Below are 27,244 nucleotides of genomic sequence, written 5' to 3' on the forward strand. Positions count from 1 at the left end.
ACAGATCTACTCAATCATCATTAAATAGTGAACATTAGGCAATAAACACTGTTTGGGAGGGTCTTCCTACATGATAGAAATTCAATGTCTCACAAATTTCAGAATTATTTCAGCTTTTAGATCTGTTCAAGATGTTGACATTTCTATAAAACACTTAATGAAATTCAAAGATAAATTTCATAGTTATTGTTTCTATCAAAGCAGCAGTGAATCTGGCAAGGTTTCTTGATAAACACTTGCTGCTTGATCTTATGGTTCCATTTCCTTTTCCATGTTCACAGCACTTTATTTATTCTATTATATTATGAGAACAATCCCTATGGCAATTGTTAGAAGCACATTTTCTGAACAATCTAAATAACTTATCAAAAGTAATGGACAAATTACTGCTAACTTTGTGCACAGCCATAAACTTAGGAGACCAGCTTTTTTTTTTTTTTTTTTTTTTTTTTTTTTTTAACTAGTATTTAGAAAATGAATCTGCTGCTTCTTCTTCAAAAAAACCCATGGTTACAGACCTTTAGAAGATCTGGTTTTTTTGCATGCGAAACTAAAAATGTTAAAGCTATAAAGAAGGTTGTAACTGCTGAGAAGATTCCAAACTAACAGAATTCCTTATAAAGCTCTATCTGCCCTATTGTCACCTATATTTTACTGCCTACTCTTCTGTTTGAAGATTGGGAAGTCCTAGAAACAATTATTTTTCTGCTTCTTTTGGCAAAAAAAAAATTCAAACCCTTAAATCCTCCCAATCATGTTCACCTCACCAATATCTCATAGTCTTCTAAAGGATCTGTTCTCTTCTCAGCGAAAGCAGATCACTCATTTTACTTTGAAATCTAGGGAGTAAGCTGGAATTTCAGGTAAAAATGATGAGGTGAAAGATGCTTCATGAAATTGTTTAGAATCTTCTAAACCCTCATTAACAGTCTTTAAAAATAACTTCAAGATAATAGACAGATGGCTGGGAATCTTCTATGCCATGTATGAAGCATGAATGAGACTTGAGGTCAGATTCCTTAGTGGCAGAAAAAGGAGAGAAGCAGACTGCAACTTCAGAAAATAACTGGAAGATTTTGCCTCTTCCACAGGATACATTGCAGTGCATTGCATTGCAGTGTAACACTGTCAGCTGGGCTAGCGGTATTTGTGCAATCTAAACATGGCAACGCAAAGCTCTCCTGACTAGCTTGTATGTCTCTGGTGGTTGTAGCACAGTCAGAAGAGCAAGCAAACCTTTGTTTTCTTCAGTAATGAAATTGTGTTACTGGAAGGGAAAAAATACCTTTTCCTTTCAGTATTGAGTGATGTTGGCAAAAGGTTACTTTTGCGCATTCCAGCCATGCCATTTTTGTTTTACAAATTCAAAGCAAAAATGCTTTCCAGAAAGTGATGGAAGAACTGTCTGAGATATTTAATGAACATTAAGTTTTTGTAATTTTTGCAAACAGTTGGTAGAACATTCCTGGTCATTTAAAGTCATGAGCATGCACAGGCAGGAGGGAACCACAGTATCAAACTTCCCTAGATCATCCTCTTATGGGTTCAGCTAATCTGCTCTTATATGCAGAACATTCCTCAATTTCCCTAAACAGGCATGTCCTTACTCATTACCTTAGTAATTTGAAAGGTCTTCTAGACAGCTATGTCTGAAAGTAAAGGGCTCTGTAAGCAAATAAGCAAATATATCTATCTAACGTAAGAAAGATTTTCAGAATGGTTAAGTAAAAACCAGAGAAATCATGAGGATAAACTGAAAGGATCTTCATGCTCTTACTGTACCACAGTATTTCTGCTAAGCTACAGAAATGATTCTCTTTCAACAGGAGGTCTGTCAGAGTTTCTACAAAACTGTGTGGCTCTTCTGGATATTTTTGAAGCTAACAGCATACTAAATTTTATCTGCAACTATAAAATTATAGTATTTTCAAATGACTGCAAGATGAGAGGGATTAGAAGTCATATGGAAGGCCTAAGTGCAATGATTGTATTGGGGAAAAAAAAAAAACAAAACAAAGCTTGGAAAACATAATTCCAAATTATGAGAACAACTTTGCATCATATGAACTGGAACCAGAACATAATGATGTTTTTGGCTGCAAACAAAGAGGCATCTATTTTTTGTATACCTGTTTGTCTAGATCTTGTGAGTCCTGATGTACATGCTAAGCCTTAAACACTAAAGAAGATGGGACCACTTCTATGCCAAAAATTAAGTGAGAACATAAGCATTAGTACAAACTTGGCACAAATTAAATCACAAGAAAAATGCTTAAAAGTAATTTAAGAATATGGAAACCATCTGGAACATTTCCTTAAAGCTCAAGACAGCAGTAGTTCACATTGTCTGACACACTGTTAATATACTTGATGCATCAGAGTGGAAAAAAATATATGATTAGTAGACAAGCCGTATACAGAAAAGATGACAGAAGGTATAATATGTAAAATAAGTATGATTTTATGACTGACCAGAAGGCGAGTATCATTTTTTAAAGCAAAGCTATAAGCACTTCAGTTAGCAAATGCATTATTACCATAGGCAGCTTGAATTTTTGTTCTGAAAAATCTGTATGTTACATGTTTTTAACTACACTATTTTACTTTGTAGATCAGACTGTTCTGCTGCTACTGACATTCTTCAGCTACTTGAAAAAAATGCCACATATTTTTGCTATTTTATACAATCACAAAAAAGATAAAAGTCAATACAATGTTTCATTTATGAACTATATGCTCAGAAACCTCCAACATGAATGTAACAAAATCTAAGAGATTTATCTGAAACAAGATAACATAATTTGTAAGTGCTGCAAGACTACTCTTTTCAAGCACATATTGTATCCATAACAATTTAAAATAAAAGATCCCTGCTAATGACTACAAGCTAAGAATCATACTCACCTTTTAAAATATAGTCCGTTAACAAGCTTGGCACTTTCTCACTATCCTCCTTCATGGCGTGAAGGACTAAAGTAGATAAAGAAAAAAAAAGCAGTAATTCTGATATCTCCTCATAAATTAAACATATCACGCTTGAAAAAAAAAAGAAAAACAAAACCATATTGAAGCTGTTTCAACTACTTATACGGATATTACTACCAGATCAGCTAACACTTAACTATAATATCAGGAGATACCATAAGATACAACATCTGTACCTTTCACTTGTATAATTCTCACAGAACTCCACAGTAGGTGGATGCATGTGACCCATTTTCCATGGTTGAGCACTTACAGTAAATGTCATCAACCTAAAAATACTACACTTATATTTCAATGTTCTCTTAACAGCTGAGGGAAATTATATTTTCTATTTCATATGTTTTCATACATATTGCAGAAAACCCTATTTAAACAAAGAAAAAAGGTATGAATATTTTTTACTCATTCTACTTCGCAAGTGCCAATATTTAGGAATTTAAAAATAGGATATTTATAGTCAGAATTAAAAAAATTATATTGAAATTATAAATCCATTAATATTTTTTTCTGTTATTCTCCCTATCAGTTGGCTTTATTAGGCCAATTTATCCTCGGCATCAAAATCCGATAAATTCTATGAGGCTGGCCAAGGTTTTAACTTTAACTTTATTTTACTATTTTCACCATGCTTCAGATTTGACTACAGAAAGTTAGTTTTCCAACACACTGACATTTAATCTTTCCTTACATATTGTAGTGAAAACTGCAACTCCACATAGAGCAATCACACACTTACAAAAGAAATGGTAAGGAGAGAGCATTCTTGGCATTTCTGACTGTATTTTACCAGAAACAAAGAAAAAAAACCTCTCCTCCCCAAGAAAACCTCTTCAAAAGAAAGTCACCATATCCAAAACTGAAATATGCTAACAACTGCTGGAAGGCTGGAGATACTAGGTAAGAAGAGCAGGTCTCATTACTTAATTTATCTCCCTAATCATCACTCTGATCAGAAACACTGCTATAAATGAGCTGATGAAAACGCTTTTACAGAAAGGGTGAATGTTACCAGTTGTAGCCTAAAAAAAGCCTTAAAATATATTACCAAGTTTGGAATTTACTTAGAATAATGTCAAAGTGCCATTTGCGTGAGGTATGGATAATTCTGAATTGACATTTCTGAAGAAAGAAGGGCTTTTAGAATAACTCATATGCAAGAACAAAGTCTCTAGTTTGAATGTGCCAAAGAGAATCAAGTCTGAAACAGAATATGACAGAAATAAACAACAATAAAGACTGAAAAGAAACAACTGGTTTTAAACAGATATGTATTTGTCACACTATACTTGCACGTAAAACATCAGTTACAGAGGCATCACGCCATCCGTACTTGCATATTCAATATATGCAGTCTAAGCAGCCTTTTGAAAAAAAACCTATCTCCTTCCAAATAACATGCAGACAACTGTGTTTTCCAACTTTGACTTTCTGAGTTGAAGTTAGGTTAGATGTGCCTTAAGTACTCTAGAGCAGGTGACGCATACACTCTCCTACACAAAGAGGGTGATATAAGTAACAAAGATTACCTACTATCTTTGGAGTCTGTTTCACTGACTTGTTCTGATCTTTTCAAAGACTCAAAATTCCAATATCTAAAGACTCTAATTCTAAATGTGATTTAGGTGCCAAATTTCCCTTTACCCTTACAAGAAGTTTCTTACTCTAGAAAAAAGCTACAAAACAACCTGAGTGAAGTCAGATCATTGAAGGCCACGTGTTTCAGAACGACATACAGCTTCACTCAGTATTTAGAGCTTTTCTTTTCCACACATGAATATATACCTCTTAATTGCTTTTAAAAAATCATAAAGAATCTTAAAGAATCATTATGGATTTTTTTAAAGGGATCAGAGTTTAAAAAAAGCAACTTTTGGTTTTTCATTTGTTCAAAATGCACTGTGTGAATGTTAAAAATAAAAGGCTTTAATTAGACTTTTGACAGTTCAAGAAGGTAAAAAGAATACAACATTTAAGGAGAATACTCATAGATGTTTCTTGCAAAATACTTCCTCTTGAGCACAGTTTCACTTGGTTTATTGGCACCAATTACTAAAACTAAGGTCTTCCAGAACATGAAAGATGTTCAGATTTTGAAGAATTTAATTAAGACTGATCATAAGTAATGAACTCCCCTTCTTAAATAAGAAGAAATGTTTCGAAAACATTGGGCTCTTTATCCAAGAGGATGCTTAATTTACTTAAGAAGACTTTCTTAGTACCCTGAAAGTATTCTTATTTTGAAGTAAGCAGTTTAAAGCTTTTGCTCACTCACAATTTTTGAGTATTTCAAAATGATGAATTTGCCTTCTTCAACAGTTGTTATCAGCAACAAATATTAACTTGCAATGAATTAATTTTAAAAACTACACTGAAGAGCAAAAAAATCCTTGTATATTTGGACAAGCACTCTTAATCAGAGTACACTAAACAGCTTACTGGCAAACACCACCAATCCGGTGTAACTGCCTGCTGTAGACTTCTCATGAGCATATTCCAAGTTTGATACTAGAACATGCTGGTCATTAACACGAAGATTTTAATTTCATATACAATATCTGCTTTATGTTTTGAGGGAGACAGAATCACCTTCTAGGTATGCATACTACAAAACATCAGGAAATATTTTTAATCACTAGTTTATGGAACCCGTTCTTTTTAAATAAGACAGTACAGCATTAAGCAACTTGATACATGTAAGCTTGTCTGTCATTCTATAAACAATAATTGACAATTCTTTATGAAATATTATCAACATGACTGAAAGAATCAAAAGCATAAAATCATAATACATAGCAGTATTTCATAAACTCTGAATGCCTCATGTGAGTATCTGAACTTCAAATACAACAAGCATTTTACTTTATGCTGAAATAAGATATCAAAGTTCATAGCTATGGAATAAGACACAGCTTTAAATAAAACTGCTTTAATGCCTACCTAACAACAGCACAAAATGTGAGTCAGAAAGTCTGCAACTGAATCCAAGGATCAAGTTTCAACCAATCCATGGAAGGCACATGGTTAGTACTCTCTACAGTGTACTTGCACCGGTCATTTTGCTAATAAACAATGAAACAACACAATCCATTTTCAGAATGCTTTTGCCTTTTTTCTGCTTAATATGGAATGTTGACAATAGCTTCAAATGAAATTTAAATATAATAGACAAAACTTCTCTGCGGAGTATGTAAAAAAATATATTGTTGCAGTGCAACTATGAACTACCAACTAAGAGAACTTATGCAAAAAAATATAAGGAATCTAAATTCTCTGTTTAAATGTTTCATTTACTTCAGAATTTATCCTAATTTCTTTTTCAAAAAAAATATACTAACAACCTTTCCCCAACCCTCAACCAACTACAGAATGACAGACCTGTGCAGCTGTAAGTGCCTTAAGAAGTCTTTTGATCCTAAGCCCTGTACTGAAATCTGGTCAAATGGCATTCTACCATTTATTTCTTTAACCTTCTCCTATAAAGCTCAAATGAGGGAGATACTATAATCCCAGAGATATCTGCTCTATTTAATCACCTTAATAATTAATTATTTTTTAAATGCAACCTTAATTTTAATGCCAACTAAAGTAATGGAGAGAGGACTTAGATTTTATAAATAATTTTGAGAATCCAGCCTAATGAATGCTAAAAGAATCTAATTTAACAGGGGAATTTAAAGTACTGTTAAAACTCAGATTTGGGTTATACTCCCAAATTACTATAATTTATTAACCAACAAACCAGAGACAAGCAGACTATTTTAAAGGTACTCAAGAATAATCATTAGATGGCTAAATGTACGTGTCCCAACACTCATTCTAATTTTTTGGAACTTATTACTATATACTAACCTCAACAAAACACTGTTAATTTAAACAAATAGGAATATATCAAGTACTATAAGGCTGCAGGGAGACAGCATTGCCCACTTTCATGATATATAATATTCCTGTTGAACTCTGCCTGTTGAAATAATATGAGAACCTTTGCTTTTTAAAAACATACAAATTTTTAGCCCTCCGAGTTTCAAAGAATAGCTAGAATATATAATGAAAAAAAACCTAAAGACAAGTAAAGATCAGCAAGGATGTATGGTTAAAAAATCACGCAACTTTAGATAATACCATAGGGTAGGCAGGAAAGATCATTGTTTGATTCATTGTTTTTGAGCAATAACAGTTGGCAGTACAAGAAGGAAAACAGTAGTGGTTCATATGCTCACTTTTGGTTAATGTTTGAAGGTCTTCAACAGATGGGGGTCCATTTTTCTTCTCATAAGGAATGACGGTTGTTAAATACTGTCAAACGAAAAACAGAGTTACTTGACATTTATTTCATGAAAATTATGCTGCTCACATTTTCTTTTGCAAAAGTGTAGCAATTAAAATTGTTAGCCACAAATAAAAGCTTTTCAAAATATCATATTTGACAAGATATTAAGATTCTACCTCTCTTATTTCAAAACTAATTCCACAGAAGACAATTTTTGTTCCTTGGCAAATCACGTAAAGATCACTTAAAAACTCACACAGTTACACATTGAATTTTTTTGAGCTTTCTACAGTAAGAAGCTTCTCTGTTGTGTTTCATCCTCAGAGTCTAAGCAAACCAATGACAAAAATCTCTCTTCTCCTATCCTTAAAAAAAGAAAACCCAATCACAAGTCCTCCAGGAAACATAAGAAGTACTTTAAATATACTACGAAACACAAGCTGAAAGAACAACCTTCCCATCTCTTCCCACTCAAACAGCTTCCAAACACAGATGAATAATTTCCACATGTTCTCTCTTTCTCTCAAAAAAAATCCCCAAACAAAAAAACATGTGAGTAGCCATGTCAAAATCTGAAACCAATTCCTTCTTTCCAATAACATTAAAATAACATTCTTTCCAAGAAATAGTTCTTATTTATGTTGCTTTGAAATTGCTTGTGAAACTCTGATAACATTCAGCTTTTTAAAAGATAAGACGCATAACAGATACAGGCCATACGGGTGCATACGGCAAGTTGCTCAGGTTTGTACAATTGTGATATTGTGTGTATTTGAAAAATCTTCAAACTTGGCATACGTTGTTTTTGAACAGTCTCAAAACAGATACGGGGTTTTCTCAGTGGTTGCTTAAATCTTGTTAAGTATGTGAAACATTCCCAGGATTTTGACAGATTAAAGAGCATTCCCCACCACCAGCTCTGAAGCAGTTCTATGTTCTTCTGTACAAAGAATATCAGACTACTCTACCATTAGATGAAACTGAAAACAGAAAACTTTAACCTTCTGACTCCATAACCAAAAGGAACTAGGCAAGTCTAATCAAACCATGAGAGCTGATCATTTGCATTTTATTTAAATTCTCAATTTTAATAGTCAAGTATGCTGACAGATTGTTTCAAATCAACTCCACTTTTGTTCCATTTACACTTGAAAAATTCCATTCTTCTCAGCTGTGCCAAAGAAAATCAAAGTAAAAATTTTATGTCTTGCAGGACTTTCACATCTGGAGTGCAACCAAAATTGTTTTACAAATTCTTGAAGCAACTTTAATAAAGATTTTTATTAAACGTGTTTATGCTACATTTTACTTTGCAGCTTATATGAATACATATTCTTGAAGAAGCACTTCAAAAGCCCTAAAATCACTAGAATTCCCCCCCCCCAAAAAAGCTTCCTGAAATCTCCCTGAAATTAATTTTTAAGAATTCCGGAAGAACTTTCTTCTAGGTTAAAAAAACAAGACAGATGATGAAACAATACCCCCCCCCCCTTCAAGTTGAGAGAGATGTGGTTCAATCTCTCTGCAACAGTCAAAACACATTATGTAGAAGGTCTCCTTCTTCAAATCTGCAGCACTTCAGCAAGAGTCAAGCACAACTCAGACTCCTTGTGAATAGTTCACCTTGCAGGAAGAGAATTAAGGCCAACAATGATTTTTAACTGCTGCCATATATAAAGGAGTATCATGCATCTCATGTCCAATCACATCCTCCATCTAAAAGCCAGAGGGACTCTGCCACTTACAACTTAAAGGGAACTTATTGCATGGATGAACTGATATCTCACCAAAACTTTATGAAAATAGGTGGCTTTTTATTCCCTTCCTATTCTTTTAGCTTTTTTTTTCTTTTTCTCCTAACCTCTACTTGGCACTGCAGAGGCAATGCTTCTTAGGAAACTGTCCACGAAGCAATTTTCAGTTTCTTTTCCCAGAGATGTAACCATGTATCACAGAACACAGATGCATATTCTTCCCTAAACTAACTGAAACAAGAGCTAGGTAAGGCTGAATCTGCACGTCAGAGACAAAAATAAACCTAACTTGGAAATCAGATATCAAAAAGTTGTGATTTCCAGCCTTCAGAATTTAACTGGCATTCTATTCCTTACTTAGGCAATAAATTGCTGGGAAATGTTTCACTGCACCAAACACACACACCCTATTTTCTTTCCCTTTTAAAATCCACCAGCTTTCCTTCATAATGAAAAAAAAAAGATTAAGCAATTCCTCTCTTAGTTTCGAAAATCATCTCATTTTTCTCATAAATACTTTGCTGCAGGGATACTAAGAATCATAAAGCTCTATAGTAACACTTTAAAACTCATTCCCTGAAGAGCTGTGTAAAGGATAATGTTATGAAAGGGAGGAAAAAATGTCTGTCTTAAAGCTTACTGACATGCCCAAGTATTAAGTCTACTGTTACCTGTAAAATTTTAAAACAAATTTGGCAATATGATAAGCAGCACCCCCACCATAATCTTAAATCACCAATAAAAAGTGTACAATATACCTGAAAAGTGAAATGAACATGACTATATTGAAATTTATTCTGGAAATACAATCATAGAATGAATTCCCAACAATTCAGTAGTTTTTAATGCATTTGGAAGCAAGTAATACCAACTGTGTATCAGACGAAAAAGGGTTATATTTTGTGCAACTGTTAGTTTTCATTGGAAATTTTTTAAACTTCACCATCAGTAAAGATGACGGAAAATCCCAAGTCATTTTCACTTATGTCTCAAAGAAAAAAATTAAAATGTTAGAACACATGCATTTACCATTAGAGTAGTACTACCTCCAAAACAGTAAAGGTGCTAAATACCATTAAAATTAATGACTGAAGAGAGAGCTGAAATAATTGAACGAACAGAATAAAGTTTCTGACGTGACTGTGTTTGAATGTCTAGGCTTGTAAGGCACATCAAATGCAAAAACTAACCAAGTATGGGCAGTTATCTCCTTGAATTTTTTTTTTAATATGACTTCAGATAGTTTATCAGCTAGCAAAAAAAAAAAAAAAAAAAAAAGAAAAAAGAAAAAAAAAGAACTTATAATGACAACCAACCCAGAATAACCCTCAAATAAATATTTTAAATGCAGTACTAAACAAAATTAAGATGTTCAACTGTCATTGAGCATCTAATCATACTGTTTTGACTTTGTAACTTCCTGCAGTAAGAGAACAGCACCTAACTTTTAAAAGTAGGGCCATGGTTTAGTAATGTGTCCCAAAAAACCCAAATAAACAAAACCAAAAAAAAAGCTTTCACCAATAGACTTCACACAAATCCCATAAAAATCTAGTTTTCCAGGACTAAGTCAAGAAACAGCTGATGATATTCTTTCCTACCTTACTTGCCTGTTTTTCATGTCAAGCTCCTGTTAAATACTTGCTTGGCTGTAAGATCGAGGAAGGCAAAAAAGCCTTAAGCCAGCTAACAAAGATAGTACCAGGTATATTACGTAAACAGTACAATCATCATTAAAAAGAATATTAGCACATTAGTTGAAAAACTGACTGGAACTAAATCAATGATAATGTTAATAAAAGGATTATCCTCATCATGGCTAGGAAGTTGTGAGGGGGTATTTGTACAAAGATATGTATACAGAAGTTGCTTGGGAACCAAAAATAAGGACTAGCACAGCTGAGTACGTTCACTTTCAGATAATACGATGCTTAAAAAACACTACAGATATAGGTAAATGACTGTCATATATTATCACAATATAAAGATGGAAGAGGAAAACGGAAACAAAACAGTACAGCTAAAACTCAATCAGAACTGAGATTTGTAGAGTGATAAATATTCTCTATATTAACCTTGTTTGAGAAACAGGACTATCCCCGGATTTATAACCTCCTGATTTAGGAGTGACTCAAGGAGAGTCATTCATCTCCTGAACCCTTTAGCAGGACACTCCAGCCTTCTCCCAGGTAAAGGCCTAATCAGTTACAACCTTTAGAACTACTAGGCAGTTTGTAGCCTCAATGGACTTCAATAGAAAACAAACCTAAGCTGCTACTCTGACAATTATGTAAACTACAATGCTACTATCTTTCAAACATCAAGATATCAATGCATCAAACACAAACACCTTTTCCTGTTTTCTAGATACTGATGCAAAACTTGTCTCTTTGAAGATATCCAAAGTCAGTGCAAGCTCCTCTCTATACAGTCTCTTTCAGAGCAGATTTGTATAAAATAAATACAATTCATACTATTAAAGTGATAGCTGAACATGATAAGGTATCATTGAAATGCCACCATGTCAGAATATCTCAGCATATCTGCCATTCAGGCACAGTGACATTGCAATCAATGATACAGAAGTATCATCTGGTTGCCTGACTTGAAGATTCATTCAAGAAAACAGCAGCATTACTGTAGCTATTTGCCTCCACACTTGCAGTACAGGAAATTCTGGCAAGTTTGTCTTCATGTCAAGTCAGCTATACCCATTACTCATTAAAGGGAATGAAGGCTTAAATATCTTTCTGGGCATAAGGAACAGAAGTGCTACTGTGCATTTTACCTAGTTACTCAAACTTACATTTCAAGCACTTTGCATTAAAACAACAGTTCCCTCTTGCCCTAAATGGTCAGATTGCCAAGAAAAAAAAAATTAATGCATTCCTATTCTGTGTTTGACTACTACTATGATTATGATGACTACTTGATATTGGCATAGTGTATTCTGTATTGTATCTCTTTTCAGAAGGTTTTTTAATATAGCTACCCTAAACTATAAAACATGCTACATTAGAAAGCCAGAAAGCAGTCTGCCTCAGGAACTGCAGGACTGATAAAAAGAAAATAATGTCCTGGGACAAACTGCTTGCTCTTTACTGGAAATAGGACAGTATGACTAAAAATCAATTTCAATAAAATGTAATGAGGTATTTTCTACTACCAGTGAAGCACGTAAAATAGCCCTTTTGCAACAGTCCAACTTCTTGAATATTTAAACATTAAGTATCAAAGATTTTTAGCACACATACTAAAAACACAGTATAAACATTAGCACTTTACCACAATAAAGAATGCAATTAATAAAATACATATTACAGCTCTGAAATAAACAAATATTACTTCCAAATAACTAAAATCATGTTACTTCAGTACATACAACATCTACAGATATATCCACTAAAGTTGGGTCCTGTGCTGTATATTTCAACATTTAGTCAGAAAAAGATACAAACTTACCTTTAGCTAATGTATTATATACTATCAAACTCCACTGTATACTTTTAACTGGCTGCTTTTAACAAGTAGTTTTCAAAGGCAAAAAGATACAGAGTTCATGCATGTTTGTAGATGCTACTCTTTTAGAAATACCGACTCTGAATATTAGAAGGAAGAAAAAACAAACAAACTAACAAACCAACCCAAAAAACAACCAAGCTCTGTTTTCCATAGCAGACATTACTCAAGTCCTCAATGTTGAAGGTTGAAATGAAAAATATAATCTGATATATATCCTTATTTTGGGTAAGAAATATTTATACGTATGCAATGTACTTTAAGCATGCATTATACCTGACTTTCATTCTTGGGTAGGAAATAAATGCTATTATTTCAGTGCATCAGGATATCAAGTCATGCTTGTCTCAAACTGTTGAGAGAAAGAAAGACTATAGGCTGACTGCAGTCTTGGGGCAGGGAAAGATTACATATGTCAGCATATTTATTCATTTTTTTTTCCTGGTTTAGCATTTACCTTTGACCTATACATGCTATATCTGTCAGTTTTCAAGATCTCAGCTCCTACCGACAGTGCAGGCAAAGAATGAGGAAAAGAGAGAGGGTAGCCCAGCACCTGTTTCTCTCCACCTGAGTTTCCAAACGTGTGGCGGAGGCCATTCTGTATGACATTTGAGATCCCTTCCATGCTGAAGCGCTAAAAGTAGTGAAAACATGGCAGAGAGAAAAAAAAGGGACAGAGAAAAGTTCAGAAAACTATCAACAAGCACTTATCAAGACTATAAAAGATGAATGACAAAAGCAAGGTGTAAGAGGTATTGCAGCACATTTCTGTTTGTTTATAAAATCAACTAAAAATTGTGTTTTTATGTCAAGACTTAAACAAACAAAATCTTCATGTGAAGACCCCGAATTTTTATCTTACTATTCAATTTGATTTGTGCTTTAAAAATGCTCTGAGGCTCTTAATATATGAAATAAGATTTTCCAAAGTTTACAAAAGACCACTAAGGTTAGTGTTTGACTAATATACTTTCAGAGATACTACTGACATTAGTTTTTCAGATTTTAAGCACCTATCAGAAACATTGTTTAGAAACAGTCATTCTCACCTCTACCACTTTGAAGAATTTTGTTTTCATGCTTCCTCCTCTGCAACAGAGGCAACAGCTAGCTATAAACTGTATTCCCCAAGTCTTTCATACCATGATAAAGCACTCAAAATTAGTTCTTTTCTTCACTTGGATTACATATATTTTAATGGAGCTTGAGATATTAATACAGAATTCATCTACTTTTTTTCTTTTGCACTTTGTAATCATTTTTGCTTGGTGGAGAAAACAAGTATAAAACAGATCCAAATCATTCTAAGGTTTTGCACAAGATATAAAAATCAGCAGCTGACAAGAATATAAAAAGAAGCTGTCAAGTTATTGACATATACACCTCAGCACACTTATCTCATTGTACTTATTTTTAGGGAGAAGGAATAAAGTGTGCTGAAATACAGTATTCAGCTTTTTTGAACACAGAATGTGAACACAGTTCCCCAACGTGACCTTGTGAAACAGTAAAAACAGTTTTTGCAAGTATGCAAAAGTGATTTACCCACAGCCTGTAGCAAGGAAAACAAATTACAACATCTAATTCTATTAAACTTCAAATGTATTATCTATAACAAAATTGATTTTGCATGTGCAGTGATCTAATGTTTTGAGATCACTCAATCATAACGCATTAAGCTATGACGACCACAGTGTTTGAGTTCTTAGGTGGGAGAATGATAAAAATGAGCACAATTCCTTGTGCAGATACAAATTTATCAAGATGATTTCTTTAATTTTAGTAAACAATGCCTAGATCCTTACATAATGGTTAATAAAGCAGGTCCACATTATTATTCCGTTTTCACAAGTCACAAACAAGAAATCAATTGGTCCAAGACCAGCCAGGAAGTCAGTCCTGTTTTCTATCAGGACCTGTCTTTCAGAAAAGACAGACAAGATCAGAACTACATTTGGGTTACATCACAGTTATTTAATTCTCCTAAGTTTAGACAAAGAGTCCAAAGAACTAAAGTTTCTTTAGAAAATGTTTATCCCTTATGTTTTGAAAGATCATCTTCTAAAGTTAAACTGAAGCATTCTTTCTGGGACTTTGCCAAGACCTCCAATAAACTGATTATATTTTCTGCATCCTATCACAGACATGTAAAATTCTATCATTTTCAGAAGTCATAAGGATGTGCCACTTGTTGTGAATCTTGACCTCAAAAAAAGTAACATCTCACTGAAAATTACACTGGACAGACAAGGGAAAAAATTTCATCAAGAAAATAATGGTCTAATTTATTTCATTCTCTATCTCCTATCATTCAAACTTGGTCTAAAGGACTTTTTTCCTTTTGTTGCTAATGTTCTCTAAAGAATAAACCAAATCATCTTCCAGTACATTTGCATTACACCTCAACCTCACTCCTATCTCTCAGTAAGAGTAGTAACAAGTTTGCCACAGCTTTCAAGAGATCCAGGGCAAGACATTTACATCTCTCTACACAAAATCAATATGATTAATCATTATCTATACAGTTATATCACCAAAATGAATTCCCTGCAAGACTAATACTAGTAAACACAGTACAATTCTCACAGTAAAACCAAACAGACAAATGAGCTTGCTTTGTCTTATAATAGAGCTTACACGGCAGTGCAACCAAAGACATTTTCAGAAGAACATGCTGATTCCAGCCTAAACTGCAAACAACAAAATTTCTTTTTGAAATATGAGAAGAATAAAATGTTATACGAACTTCTGAAAAAACAAAATCTCCACAGAAAGAGCATGAGCCTTGACAGTAAATGAAGACATGGAAGAAGATTTAACAGTATGTTCGTATAATCTAGGAGTATTACTTTCCTATAGGGAAAAACAAAAACTATTTTGAATGTATATATAATTCTAACGATAGTCTTACCGTTCCAGGTATATGACCTCTTTCCTGTTTGCCATTTTGAGGACTACCATTTTTCATTTTTTTTTTCTTCTTCGCTGTTTCTTTGTGCTCTCTCTGTTTATTTTGTACTTCAATGAGGACAGAAATGAAGCTGTTTTTCACTTCCTTCTCAAACTCCAACTCATCTCGTAACGCCAACTGCTGTACTAGTTCCTCAGAATAATCCTTAATGGCAGTCTCAATTTCTTCTAGCAGTTCATTTAACTCAGCAACAGACAACCTCTTTACTCCTATAAATAGTTCATATAAAAGCAAGATGTCAGGATTTTAAGCATGAGAATACTTGTAGGAATTACAAGAAAAAGAGTTCTGTAATTTTTCAAAACAAAAATTTAATTCTAAAACCATATAACATAAAACAATTCTCCTAAAGGAACAAACTCATCATGAAGGAAACTAGATTAACAACCAGGAGATTGTTAAACTTTTTGCTTGTTTCTGAGAAGTCTGAGAAGATCTGCAAATATTAAGAGCATGTTATACTTAAGGAAGTTGAGGTAAACAGTCACCTTACAATACTGACAACTCTTAACTATTACTTTCCACCTAAACTCACTTTCAAAATAAAAGATCCCTATATTTTCTGACAAAACAGTCAATACTGTGACATGTCTGGAATCCTTGAATGTTTAACGTGTGATAATATAGAAACTACATATATTCTACATGTAAAGGAATCTTCTTAGGGATACTGGTAAGGTGTACATGCACATTAATAAAAGCTTGTATCAAGCGTTTATAATAAGCTTTTCAGATGTATTTAGTAGAGAAAATCTCCCATTTTTTTGTGTCTTAAGACTGTAACCAAAAGCATGGCCTTGTATCACCTGAAATGAGGGCCTAGGTCAAAAGCAGCTGACATGGTCAAAGCTACACCTAAGGCCTGTAAAATGAGAGTCAAAAACAAAACAAACTGTCCTGGTTTGCATTTTAAAGGTACTATCATTATGTAATGCAAACAGTGAAATTATGATCAAGAAGAATGTGCTGAGGCTTGCTTGGGTTAAAAGTGAGAAAGTTCTTTGAGGCTACTTTCTATTCTAGAACTCACTTCAATTAAGTGTGACATAGCTTGTCTAGGTGTGCTAAAGAGTATTTTTTTCATTGGCATTTGAGAAATGGACTATATAACTATTATAAAGTATAGCTCTCAGAAGCATCAAAAGGTAATGGATGGAACATGATTTTATATCTTAAATTACAGCAGGGAAAGCTGTTGGAGAAAGCTCCTTTTCACTCACTCACTAAAGGAGAAGCAGTGAAACTTGTTAAGGTAGTTCTCTGGAAAGGAGCCACAACTACCTTCAGAGTAGTTCACACCTTAAACTGTGTTACAACAATGTAACAATACAAGATCCTTAAGGCTCTAAGTTTCAAACACTTTGAACTGTCTGCTGCTGAACTGTTGCTTAAACTATTCTAAACATGCAGCATGTGGGTTGCAGCTTCTGCTTGTAACACAGCATCTTGGCTGTGTCACAGCCATTGCATACCATGGTAGGTCTCACCACAGCAGTAACTTTTTGCAAATTCAACTCTGATGGCCAGGACTAGCAAAGAGCAATGTTAACTCAAACACAAAAGCGGGGGGGGGGGGGGAGCAGGGAACAGAGAAAGATAAGTTCAATTATAAGATTATCTGGTGCTCTGTGGGTTCACATAGCAGAATAGGTCTTATAGTCTGCAAAACTCAGCATACTCTGTGGTCAAAATTAACGTGAGTAAATGTAAAATGCATTCAGCAGGCAGGACATTTCTCTTTGCTTTTAGCATGTATAAATAGCATTACTCTTGTTTGACTGTTTGAAAGAAAGAGAGAGCATCAGGGAGTCCCAGCACTTAAGAACCAGCTGGACAGCCTAAAAAACAATTGTTCAAAAAACAGAGAGGCAGAATACACCATTGTAATCCTCACTTGTTTATGACAAACATGTTGGTACAGTCATAACCTATAAAAGGGCAACCCAGAAACTACTCACCTGATGCAGCAAATAAGGACAGAGTGATTCAAATGCAGAAGACTATATGGATTATACTTTAGGCACCTCATCTGTGGAACCAGAATTATGACTGTTTTCATTTCTGGAATGTTTTAATACAAGTCTTTTCCTTCTTTTTTTTTTTTTCCTTTGATTTCCTGCTCTCTATCCTAAAGATTAACAGCTCTGACTTGTCCTACAAAAGCCAGAGTAAGCTTTGTGCAAAAACTCTCCATAAAACAGTGACCTGAAACATGTGAAAACAGATACCGAACAAATGGTGAAGTAGACTATCTGACAATGTAACTCAAGGCATCAGTTGGTCAAAACTGAACTTTCAGGCATGAAGAATGTAACAAAGATGAACTCCCAAGGCAAAGAAAAATAAATACGAAATGAAATAGAAAGCAAGCTTGATTAGCTCAAAACCTAAGGCCATATGGAACCGTCAGAAAAGCAGGAGATCCTCTGGAACAAGCTACGCTTTGCTTTCACATTCCTGAAATGTTTATTTTGAGACAGCTAAGAGACCAAACATGAAAATAGAATCTCCATAAATCTGAAATGTAGCAGAAACTCTAGGCCATGTCACAGAAGGTCAGCCAGTCTTCTGTACTATCTGTAGAACTTACTGCTGGGCCAGACTACAGCAAAGAAAGCATCAAACTCTCTAAGATGGACCAGAGTAGGAGGGTCTGATGGCAGATACTTTGTGCCACAGGTTAGCTAGCTACAGGTTTCTTTAAAATATAATTCAGCATATTATCATTAAACAATAAATGTAAATTCTCTTTTCCTTTTGTATAAGAAAAAAATATATGTTTCTCCATAGGCTAGAAGATGCAAAGTTTTTTTTTTGTTTGTTTGTTTTTTTGTTTTAATGTTTTAAGCTTTTTGACGAGGTATGGAAGGGGAGGAGAGAGAAATGGTCAAGGTGTTTAAATAGAAAAAGCAATAGTTTCCTTATTTCTGTCACTGTGTATCAAGACAAGTTGCAGTGACTGAAAACCTCAAAGAAAAAAAACATTTTCTTCATCTACTACATAGCTTTCCAAGAGCTTTAACTGATCTCCCTAAGCACAATTACCATACTGCCCTCAAGAAGTGTCTCATAGTTAGTGTACAACATATAAATAAATTAGTTTAATAAATGACATATCCCATTATCTATGAAGAGATTCCATTCCAGTGAATCAAACTTTATAGAATTTAAAATCAAAGCAAATATGCTAAAGTTTTATTTTTATTCTAAGATGTATCAGTTAACACAGGCATGTTTTCTATTTATGCTTTAATTATAGCTTATCTTTCAAGGTACTTTGAAAATACTTTTGAATGCAGGTATTTTGTAAGTAAGACTTGTTACAAATTAGGTACACGGAAATGTACCTATGAAACTATTTTTAATAAGCATAAGAACAAAATATTAAAGAAATACCACTTACTTTCTTCATAACTGTTGTTCGTACTGGATCTCTTGAGTGTCTGAATTTCCTGGGAAAGGATAGAGAGCCGATCTGACTGAGTGGGTGTTTCATCGTCTTCTGGATCTGGTGATTCTTGCATCATCTCCTCTATTTCTTCAATCACCTTAAAAAAACAAACAAACAAAATTATGAAACCCTCCCTGCAAGAGCAAAATCATTCTGCAACTTTAAGTGATTCTGTTGAGAGCTTCAGTTCACTTTCTTTCAATTAGTGCAGATGCTGCAGGGTGGAACTAATGCTGAGACTGGATTCGGGAAGTTCAACATAAACATTGACATTTCTTCTCTTCCTTTTTCCCCTCATTCTCTGAAAATGAGCCTATCCCGTTACAATAAATTGACGATCTCAAAGGAAGCAACGTGTTGAAACTGCAATTATTTCCATATGAAGGTACATATGGCTCTGCTCAAGACATCTAAAGAATAAGCTTGAATACCTTTCTTGAATATTCAATAGAAGGCAAAATAGAAAAGCAAAGTCAATTTAAAAAACAATTTTTTAATATCACTACACTTCTCTAAGCAGAATTTGTCTTTCTATAGATACTTTTACAGATACTTCACTACATAAAGAACAAAAATGATATTACAGAAAGTCACCCAAAGACACTTAGGAGAAATGGAATTCTGTGTTCTCAGGTCTTTAAAGTCTTTTTTGACTATTTTTCTCTGCATCTCCTCCAATTTGGCAACATCCTCCAGTTAATCAGGCACCTAGACCAGAATGCAAGATTCCCACGATGTGATTAATAAAAGCAGTACTCATATCTTCCAGAGCAATCAGACTCCCACTGCCCACTTTTTTTGTTGCTATACTGTATTGTAAATTGTATTTGTTCACTCAGATCTTTACTAGCTTATCATCATCTCATAACTATTTTATCATTATTATGAAATTATCTACAAATGCTTACAGACAAGATTACAATGATAGACAAAACAAGGCCTGAATAACTTGAAATTCTACTGTGCTCACATGAAGGAAAGTTATGAACTGATCTGCTGAAAGCTGAAGCTGATACTCATCTCTTGGCCTAAGATGTGAGCTAGCTAAGAACTATGAGAATAGAAATCTATAGAACAGAAATGTGTAAGGGTTTATTTTTCATTACAGAGATGATCATATTTCCACAGGCTAAGCTTTTAATTGAACAGCTGAATAAATAACAGATCTCCTTTTGCAGCTTTAAAGGCTGCAGATATTGCCAAGATCCATCTTGCAGTCAAAGAGAGCTGCGGCAGTTCAAGCTATCCTGTCTCTTGTAATCTCAATATACATGCTCAGAGTTCACAAATAACCATTCAAATAACAACAAAAAAAATACACTCCTGCATTTGCTCACTAAAGCAGGATCTCAGCCATTAGTTTTAGTCAGTAGAGCAACTTAAAGAGAACTTAAGTAAATCCAAGGCTTTATAACAGAAGTTTTTAGAAACCAAATAACTTCAAAGCTTAACAGCAGAACTGTTGATCTGCTCTAATATTAGGCAAAATTTCCAAGGACTTGTCACTAACCACAAAGACTTATGAAGATGCAAGAGTTAAATGTCTATGCTGTCATGTCTGAAACCCCAAACTCTACAGTAATACTAACATTCAGAAAATATTTTTGCTACTTAACATGCATATTTAACCTAGTAGTATTTCCATCTAATTCATAGTAAGAAACAACCAAAAAAAATTGAAGTGGAGAACTGATGTAATAAGATTTCAAAGACCCTGACTATCAACCTTATCTGAAGCACTGGAACACTATTTTCAAAATCAAAGATGTGAACGATGCAGTAGTATAACATCCGTTGTTAAATGTTTTTTTTTTTTTTTTTTTTTTAAAGAGAGAGAAGCTTAAGTATTGTAAAGATTTGTAAACAGCAAGGCAGAACAACAAAAAACAGTTACAGACTAAAAGGAAATACTGTAACACTCCTGCTGAACACTTTACCTGTTCTGCTGTGAACAGTGGTTCATCGTTGATGCAGGAAACTATGATAGAATGCATATCCAACTGTTCCCTCAGCTCTTCATCATCTGACAGGTCAAGATTCAAGTTGTCATTTACCTAGGAAGTATGCATATAAATAAAACAGAAGAGGAACTGATATTAAGTTTTTAAGAAAGAAACAAGTTCCTTGCCCATAATAACAGAATCAAATGATCTCTGCTGTGAAGTACCCGAAAGCTGAGTACCTTAACAACTGAAATCAAAACTGTAACTACAGAGAGTTAAGATATCTGTTACTAAAACCCCACAGAATACGAAAACCATGTACACAATGATAAACATATCTGCTGAGAAGGTAGTCAATACAATATAGATATTTAAATCAGACTACTGTCTTAAATAAAGACACATACAGATCAATCAGTGCGGAGTGGAAGCCTACATAGAATATTACATAAATATTATACATAAATATAAATAGTATTAATATTACATAAATCTTATTTTACTAGTTTTTATATTATTATTTCTTTGCATTATGAAGAACATGAAAAATTATTTTTAAAACATAATAGGTATCTGCTCCAATTATAAACAAGTGAAAACTTTGTTAAAGATCTAGCTTAAAAAAGTGCAACACTCTTCCCCATAAAATTACATTTTTCCTTCAAATACAAAGATGTACCTACAGAACTTAAGTCTTGAATTCACTGAATAAACCAAAAAAATTAAGTCCTCTCCTTTATTAGTTAGTCTATTTTATTCTCACACACTGATATACTCCAGTTCATTTACTGTTCACCTTTTTTGCACTTTGTCTGTTATCAGATTTCAGCCAAACCAACACAGAAAAGCTAAATTCATCTGGTAATACAAATGTTAGTCTTAAAAACAAAATACAAAAAACAAAACAAAAAAACAAAAAACCAAAAAAAACAAAAAAAACCCCACACCCACAAAGAAGGCCCATGCCCTCCAACCTTCAAAAGCCCCCGTCCCCCACCTGTTGACATATTGAGTTCAATTGTTCAACTAATCTTTGGGACTAATTTACAAACTTTTAAACTAGCCATATAAAGGCCAACGTCTTACTGTATCATTTTTTTTTCTTTGTATAATTCTTCCAATCTTCCCAGTTTCCTTGGAAATTTGGATAGTTTTCAGATTCATTTTGGAGATGCTACTGAAATTCCTGGATAGCTAGTCTATCATAGACCACATTTAAGGAAATCCATACAATTTGTATTTCTTCAGATATAAGGAAGAAGTCAGATGTGCACCTTTTTCCAGAATCTGAATGTCAATAACCAAGCAGTGAGTGAACTCCATGAAAAATACTCGTTCACCTACCATGCAGATATAATTTTTACAGTTCTTAATGTCTGCAGTCTTTGAATGATTTTCCATTTATACAAGATTATGTCAACATCTATGAGACAGTAAGTGAGGATAACAGCTTATCTAGAAAGAGGTCAGCTTCCCTTCCTACCTCCACAGGGAATAACATTCTGAGAGACTATCAGAACATATTCTGATAACTTATGCTAATAAATTACCTAAAACAGCCCAAGATAAACCTGATGCTAAAAGAATCACCTAGCCTTCCACCCACACTCCATGCCTACTCATTATGCTGGCAGTTTGGGTGTTTGAATCTGCTTAATAGATCAACTCAGGGAATGGCCTGGTAAAATAAACCTAACAATAAATATGATAGACAAAAAAATTGCACAATCCCATTCACTGTACCATTGTCAAACACTTCCACTCAACTAATTCTTTCAGTGTCAGAGCCACATAAAAGTATTCACAGATCTGTAATGTGAAGCAACAAAGATTAATCAATCTCATTAACTTTGCATTTTTTCCATTCAAAAAAAAAAAAAAAAAAAAGGAAAGAAAAATATTTCAAGCTTAAGTCCAATGATGCATTATTAGTTTCAAATGCATCAAGAAATTGTTGCTTAGCTGTCAGCATTCATTGCAGAGAAAGCTAAATAAAGCTACTAGCTGGACCATATGTGCTGTCACATATCCAGAAACACTGCTGAAGCAGAGAAGTAGAAAAAAAAAATGTGTTGAATGCTCCCAAAAAGACAGGCTTTACACATCAAAAGGCACACCAGGTGGAGTGAAAGCTGAAGAAACTTGAGGTATGTTTAATCCGTTAATTGATTTTCCTCTGCTGGCAACATACCTCAGATTCTTTCTAATCCAGTAACACCACATTTTTATGCAGTTCATTCATAGCTGTCTGTAAGCAACTTTAAAAAAACGTATTGATTTAAATATATTTTCAATATGATATCACACAATTACAGAATCTAGTTCTCTATCAAAAAATCCATCGGTCTTCTGTTTCGTCTTTTCAGTCATAGGACAAGGGTACAAGAGAGTTGTAACTTTTTACTTTAATGTAAGGATTGAATTACTCTAAATCCACTTACAAAATACGAACACGCACTCAATTAAAAAAAGTTAGAATAAATACAAGTCAAATTGAAGAGAAAAAAAACTCAAATAGAGAAAGAGTTCCAGATTGCCACCATCTCCTTCAGAAGAAAAATTTTTTTTCTCAGGTATCCTTTTCACCAGAACAATCTTTGTTTCTGTCATAGTAAAAAAGTAGCTGTGGATTACTTAATGGATGCCGAAAGTCAAAGCATACATTTATTCTTAAGTTTCACATATGCACACATTTTTATAATACAACCAAACTTCTGTATGTTTAAAAGAAACAAGCCATTTGCTCAGAAGACTTTGGATATTAGAATTCCTCCTAGCTTTTCTTGGTATATGTTTTAATTCACTTTACAGAAGATCAGAGAACAACCATTTATTTAAACCTCTGTGCAACCTTTCATCCTCTGTCTGTTCTCCAGACAACTACTTTGCTTGTTAAATAAGAAAAAAAGAACTGTTGTACTTTACTGCCTCCTGGATCTCCTATCTGACTGTAAAATGAAGTCATCACAGAAAAAGTCCACACTGGATTTATTAAGTAAGCATATTCCCTGCTCTTTCTTGTCACCCCAGAATACTTAAGCATGAAAGGACAGGAGAAAGTTTTTATGCAAAACGCTTTCACAATTCTGTCTGTCATGTTCTGCTCTACCAAACATTGGTCTATTCAGTCCTCTAAAACTAACTCTGTATTATTTCAGGCTGAAGAAAAGCAAATACGTATCAATGGTTGTTAAATGTTTATAAACCCTCTCATGCTTATGCCTAATGCCAAGCACTAAAAATATTTTAAGCCATTTAAAACCAACAGTATTCTATACCAATACAAATTGCTTTATTTCCCTGCTTAGCATAAAAGAAGCCCCAACATGGTATTTTTGACAGTTAGAACTTACCCCTTTTTCTGAAAGATTCAGTGTTGGCAAGTGCAAAGCTCTGGTGTGTGAAGATTTCCAGTCAACTGGCATTACATTACCATAATTATCAGTCAAAGCATTCCAAATCCTGCAGAGAGGAATAAAGGGGGAAAAAGAAAAAAAAAAAGGCAGACTTAAAATGAATAGCAACTGATCAGCAGTTAATATATTTTTAATGATAATTCTAATGTTCTATCAACAACAATTTTTGCTCCCTAAATATTCATCTACAAGTTACTGACAATATTTTAATAATTTTAATTAATATTTTAATATCCTGAAGTCAAAGAAAAAATTGTTTTTCAAAAGCAGTATGTATTTTTCTGTTTAAATGCAAAATTTATGCACAGCAGTGAAATAAAAAGACATCCTCAATGTAAATTATGTAACCATGCTCAAAATCTCTTTTGGAAGTGGATGAGCCCTTTCTCTAATGAAGTTCAACCCAAGACAGAAACTCTTTTCCCAGTGTTGCAATTTTCCTTGCCTTTTGCATCTTAAAATCAGGAATTAGCAGAGGCTGAGTAGCAATTTCCAAGTCAAACCTTAGTTTTTACAGCTTTTTTTAACTTATAAAAGTTTTTTTTTCCTCCCCATTTACCTCAGAATAACAAACAGGCACAAGTTATATTCAGATTCAGAAGAATTTCATTTCATCCAGGAGCGCTCTTGCTCAGCTCAGCCCTCCACTTTTGTTTACAGTTGATCTTAACCATGTTCATACTGTACAGCAAACTCTGGGCTTGCATATACAGCATTATTCTGAAATATCAGCTCAGATTTTGAAGTAGAGCAGCCCTATTAGCAGGTTGCCTCAAGTCAGCTAACAGTTGATGCATGTTTGGAGTGGTTGCTCAGAGGGGCTGAAGGGAGGTCAGAGGAATGGCTCAGGCAGATTCAGAAGAGCAGGCAGAGATCTAGCACTGCACAATCAGTCTAAATCACAGTCCTCTCTACTTATCTCATTCTTTATACCATAGATACCTAATCTTTTGCAGAGTGTGGTGCTTTTCCTAAATTATTTTCTTGGAATAAGATATATAATCTAGTTATGTCAAGGTTAAAAAAAATGCTATAGTATTCTTAAACAAGATAAACTGATAGATTTGCAGCTATAAAACAATGTTAAAAATAAACCCCAGAAAAACAGTGTATCTCAGAAAGACTCTGTTACTCAGTAAATAAATATTACAGTGCAATTTTCTCTGAGATTCTCTTCTGCATCTAAACTCCTTTCCGCATATAATTCCAAATGGTGAGATGTACCATTTTACAAAAAGCTAAATACGTATTATGTTCAGTCATTTTCGGCTTCAGAACAGAAATAGTTACCGTTCCCAACCCAAAAGGGCAAAAGGGAAGAGACACGGAAATGTGCACTTTTTTTTTTTTTTTTTTTTTTTTAACAGTTACAGGAATAAAACCCAAAAGGCTCAAACTAGCGCCAGCGTCTCGGCCAACCCTTGCCGGTTCCGGCTGGACCGGGGTGCCCGAGCCCCCGCTGCCAGGCTCCCAGGTGCGGGCCCAAGGCAGGGAAGAGACCTCAACCCCCGCAGCCCTACGGGAGGAGCGACCCCGGCGCTGGGAGAGGCGCCGCCGCGGAGGCCCGGGCCTGGAGGCGACGCTCTCGGACAGCCAGCGCTGCGGCCGCCCGCAGACCCAGCTCGCCCCCCGCACCCCCCGGCTGCCCCCGGCCCCGGCCCGCACTCACTCGTCGTCCTGCAGAGCGCTCTGCTCCGTGAGGGGCCGCAGCGCGACGCGGCTCTCGCCGCCGCCGCCGCGGGCCTGCGGGGGCTCAAAGCAGAGGGACAACTTAGCGGCCAAATCGCCCCCTCCCCAGCCGCCCTTGTCGCGGGCCGCCTCAGAGCCGCTCCCCACGGCGGGCTGGAAGCCCGAGAAGTCTTGCCAGTCCCCCGGGTCTCGCTGCGAGGCCGCCGCCGCCATCGCTGCCGCCGCCGCCGCTGGAGTCAGCGGGCTGCGCGCCCCCGGCGGCGGCGCTCGGCGGCGCGAGCTCCCGGCCCCTCCCGCGGCGCGGCGCGGCGGGGCGGGGCGGGGCGGGGCGGGGCGCGCGACGGCGGCCGCCTGCCCAACGGCCGCTGCCCAACGGCCGCCGCGCGGGCCTGGGCGGGACCGGCGCCGGCGCCGGGGGTAACCGGTCCAGCCCGGGCACCGAGCAGCGGTTAGGCCGCGCAGACCGCGCCTTCGCACCTCGCGTGTGCTGGGGCGCGCTGCCGCAGAGCCCGCCCCGTGGTGGTGCAGAGCCGCCTCCGGGGCAGCTGCCAGCTCCCGGGGGTGCCGCTGCCGCGACTAAGACGCCTTGGAGACACGCATTTCAAAGGACGCTGCCGTGCTTTTGTAAGGACCGGCAAGTCGCTGCTTAATTTTACCGCTGGCAGAGAAAGCAGAGATGCGTTTGTGGATTTTAGCTTTGAATAAGAAGAGAATGGGCATTGTTTTGGGGAAACTTGAGTTCCTGTCCAAGACAGGCAATAGCTGCGGGCCTGAGGCATAAATTAAGGGCTTTTGAACAGTGGGGCAGTTCACTGAAGGAAAGAGAGGGAAGGAAAAGGTTTTTGCTGTAATTTGCTGTAATTTCATTGTAACCTGCTAACCTCGGCATGGGTGGGTTTAGGGGCTGTTTTCACAATTTGGCCATCCACAAGCATAAAACTTAACTTTTGGAGATACTTGGGTTTTTTTAATAGAATAGTCACTCCTCTTCCAATCCTTTGCTATCTTTATGTTATGCCTACTTGTGCAATAGGTTATTTTTAACTAGAACAGGCTTTTTTAAAATCTAGAACTTTTTGATCCCTTGTAAGTAAACCTTTGGCATTCTCTACAGTATGTGGCAGGAAGTTTCTCTGCTTAAAGAAGGCTCAAAACAAACACAAGTTTCTTTTCATACTTCCTACTTGCCATTTTGAAGGACACAGCAAGTGGAAAAAATCATCCCTTGTTCCGCCTCTCCATG

General features: G+C 35.6%; 1 protein-coding gene across 2 annotated transcripts in view; it reads right to left on the reverse strand.

Moving 5' to 3' along the window:
* Positions 1-26,258, reverse strand: part of FEZ2 (fasciculation and elongation protein zeta 2) — a 32,277-nt gene extending 6,019 nt beyond the window's left edge. The window contains exons 1-8 of one of the 2 annotated variants that reach the window (XM_062572087.1): positions 25,982-26,258; positions 24,250-24,358; positions 20,891-21,007; positions 18,906-19,050; positions 15,443-15,711; positions 13,085-13,165; positions 7,206-7,281; positions 2,905-2,970 (exon numbers count right to left, since the gene is read on the reverse strand). In XM_062572087.1, coding sequence (XP_062428071.1) covers positions 2,905-2,970; positions 7,206-7,281; positions 13,085-13,165; positions 15,443-15,711; positions 18,906-19,050; positions 20,891-21,007; positions 24,250-24,358; positions 25,982-26,214 — 1,096 coding nt within the window. In that variant the 5' untranslated portion in view covers positions 26,215-26,258. The remainder of the gene's footprint in view (positions 1-2,904; positions 2,971-7,205; positions 7,282-13,084; positions 13,166-15,442; positions 15,712-18,905; positions 19,051-20,890; positions 21,008-24,249; positions 24,359-25,981) is intronic. The other variant, XM_062572089.1, reaches the window with a different exon arrangement.
* Positions 26,259-27,244: the final 986 nt, after the last annotated feature.

This window comes from Rhea pennata, chromosome 3 (genome assembly GCF_028389875.1).
Source record: "Rhea pennata isolate bPtePen1 chromosome 3, bPtePen1.pri, whole genome shotgun sequence".
NCBI lineage: Eukaryota > Metazoa > Chordata > Aves > Rheiformes > Rheidae > Rhea > Rhea pennata.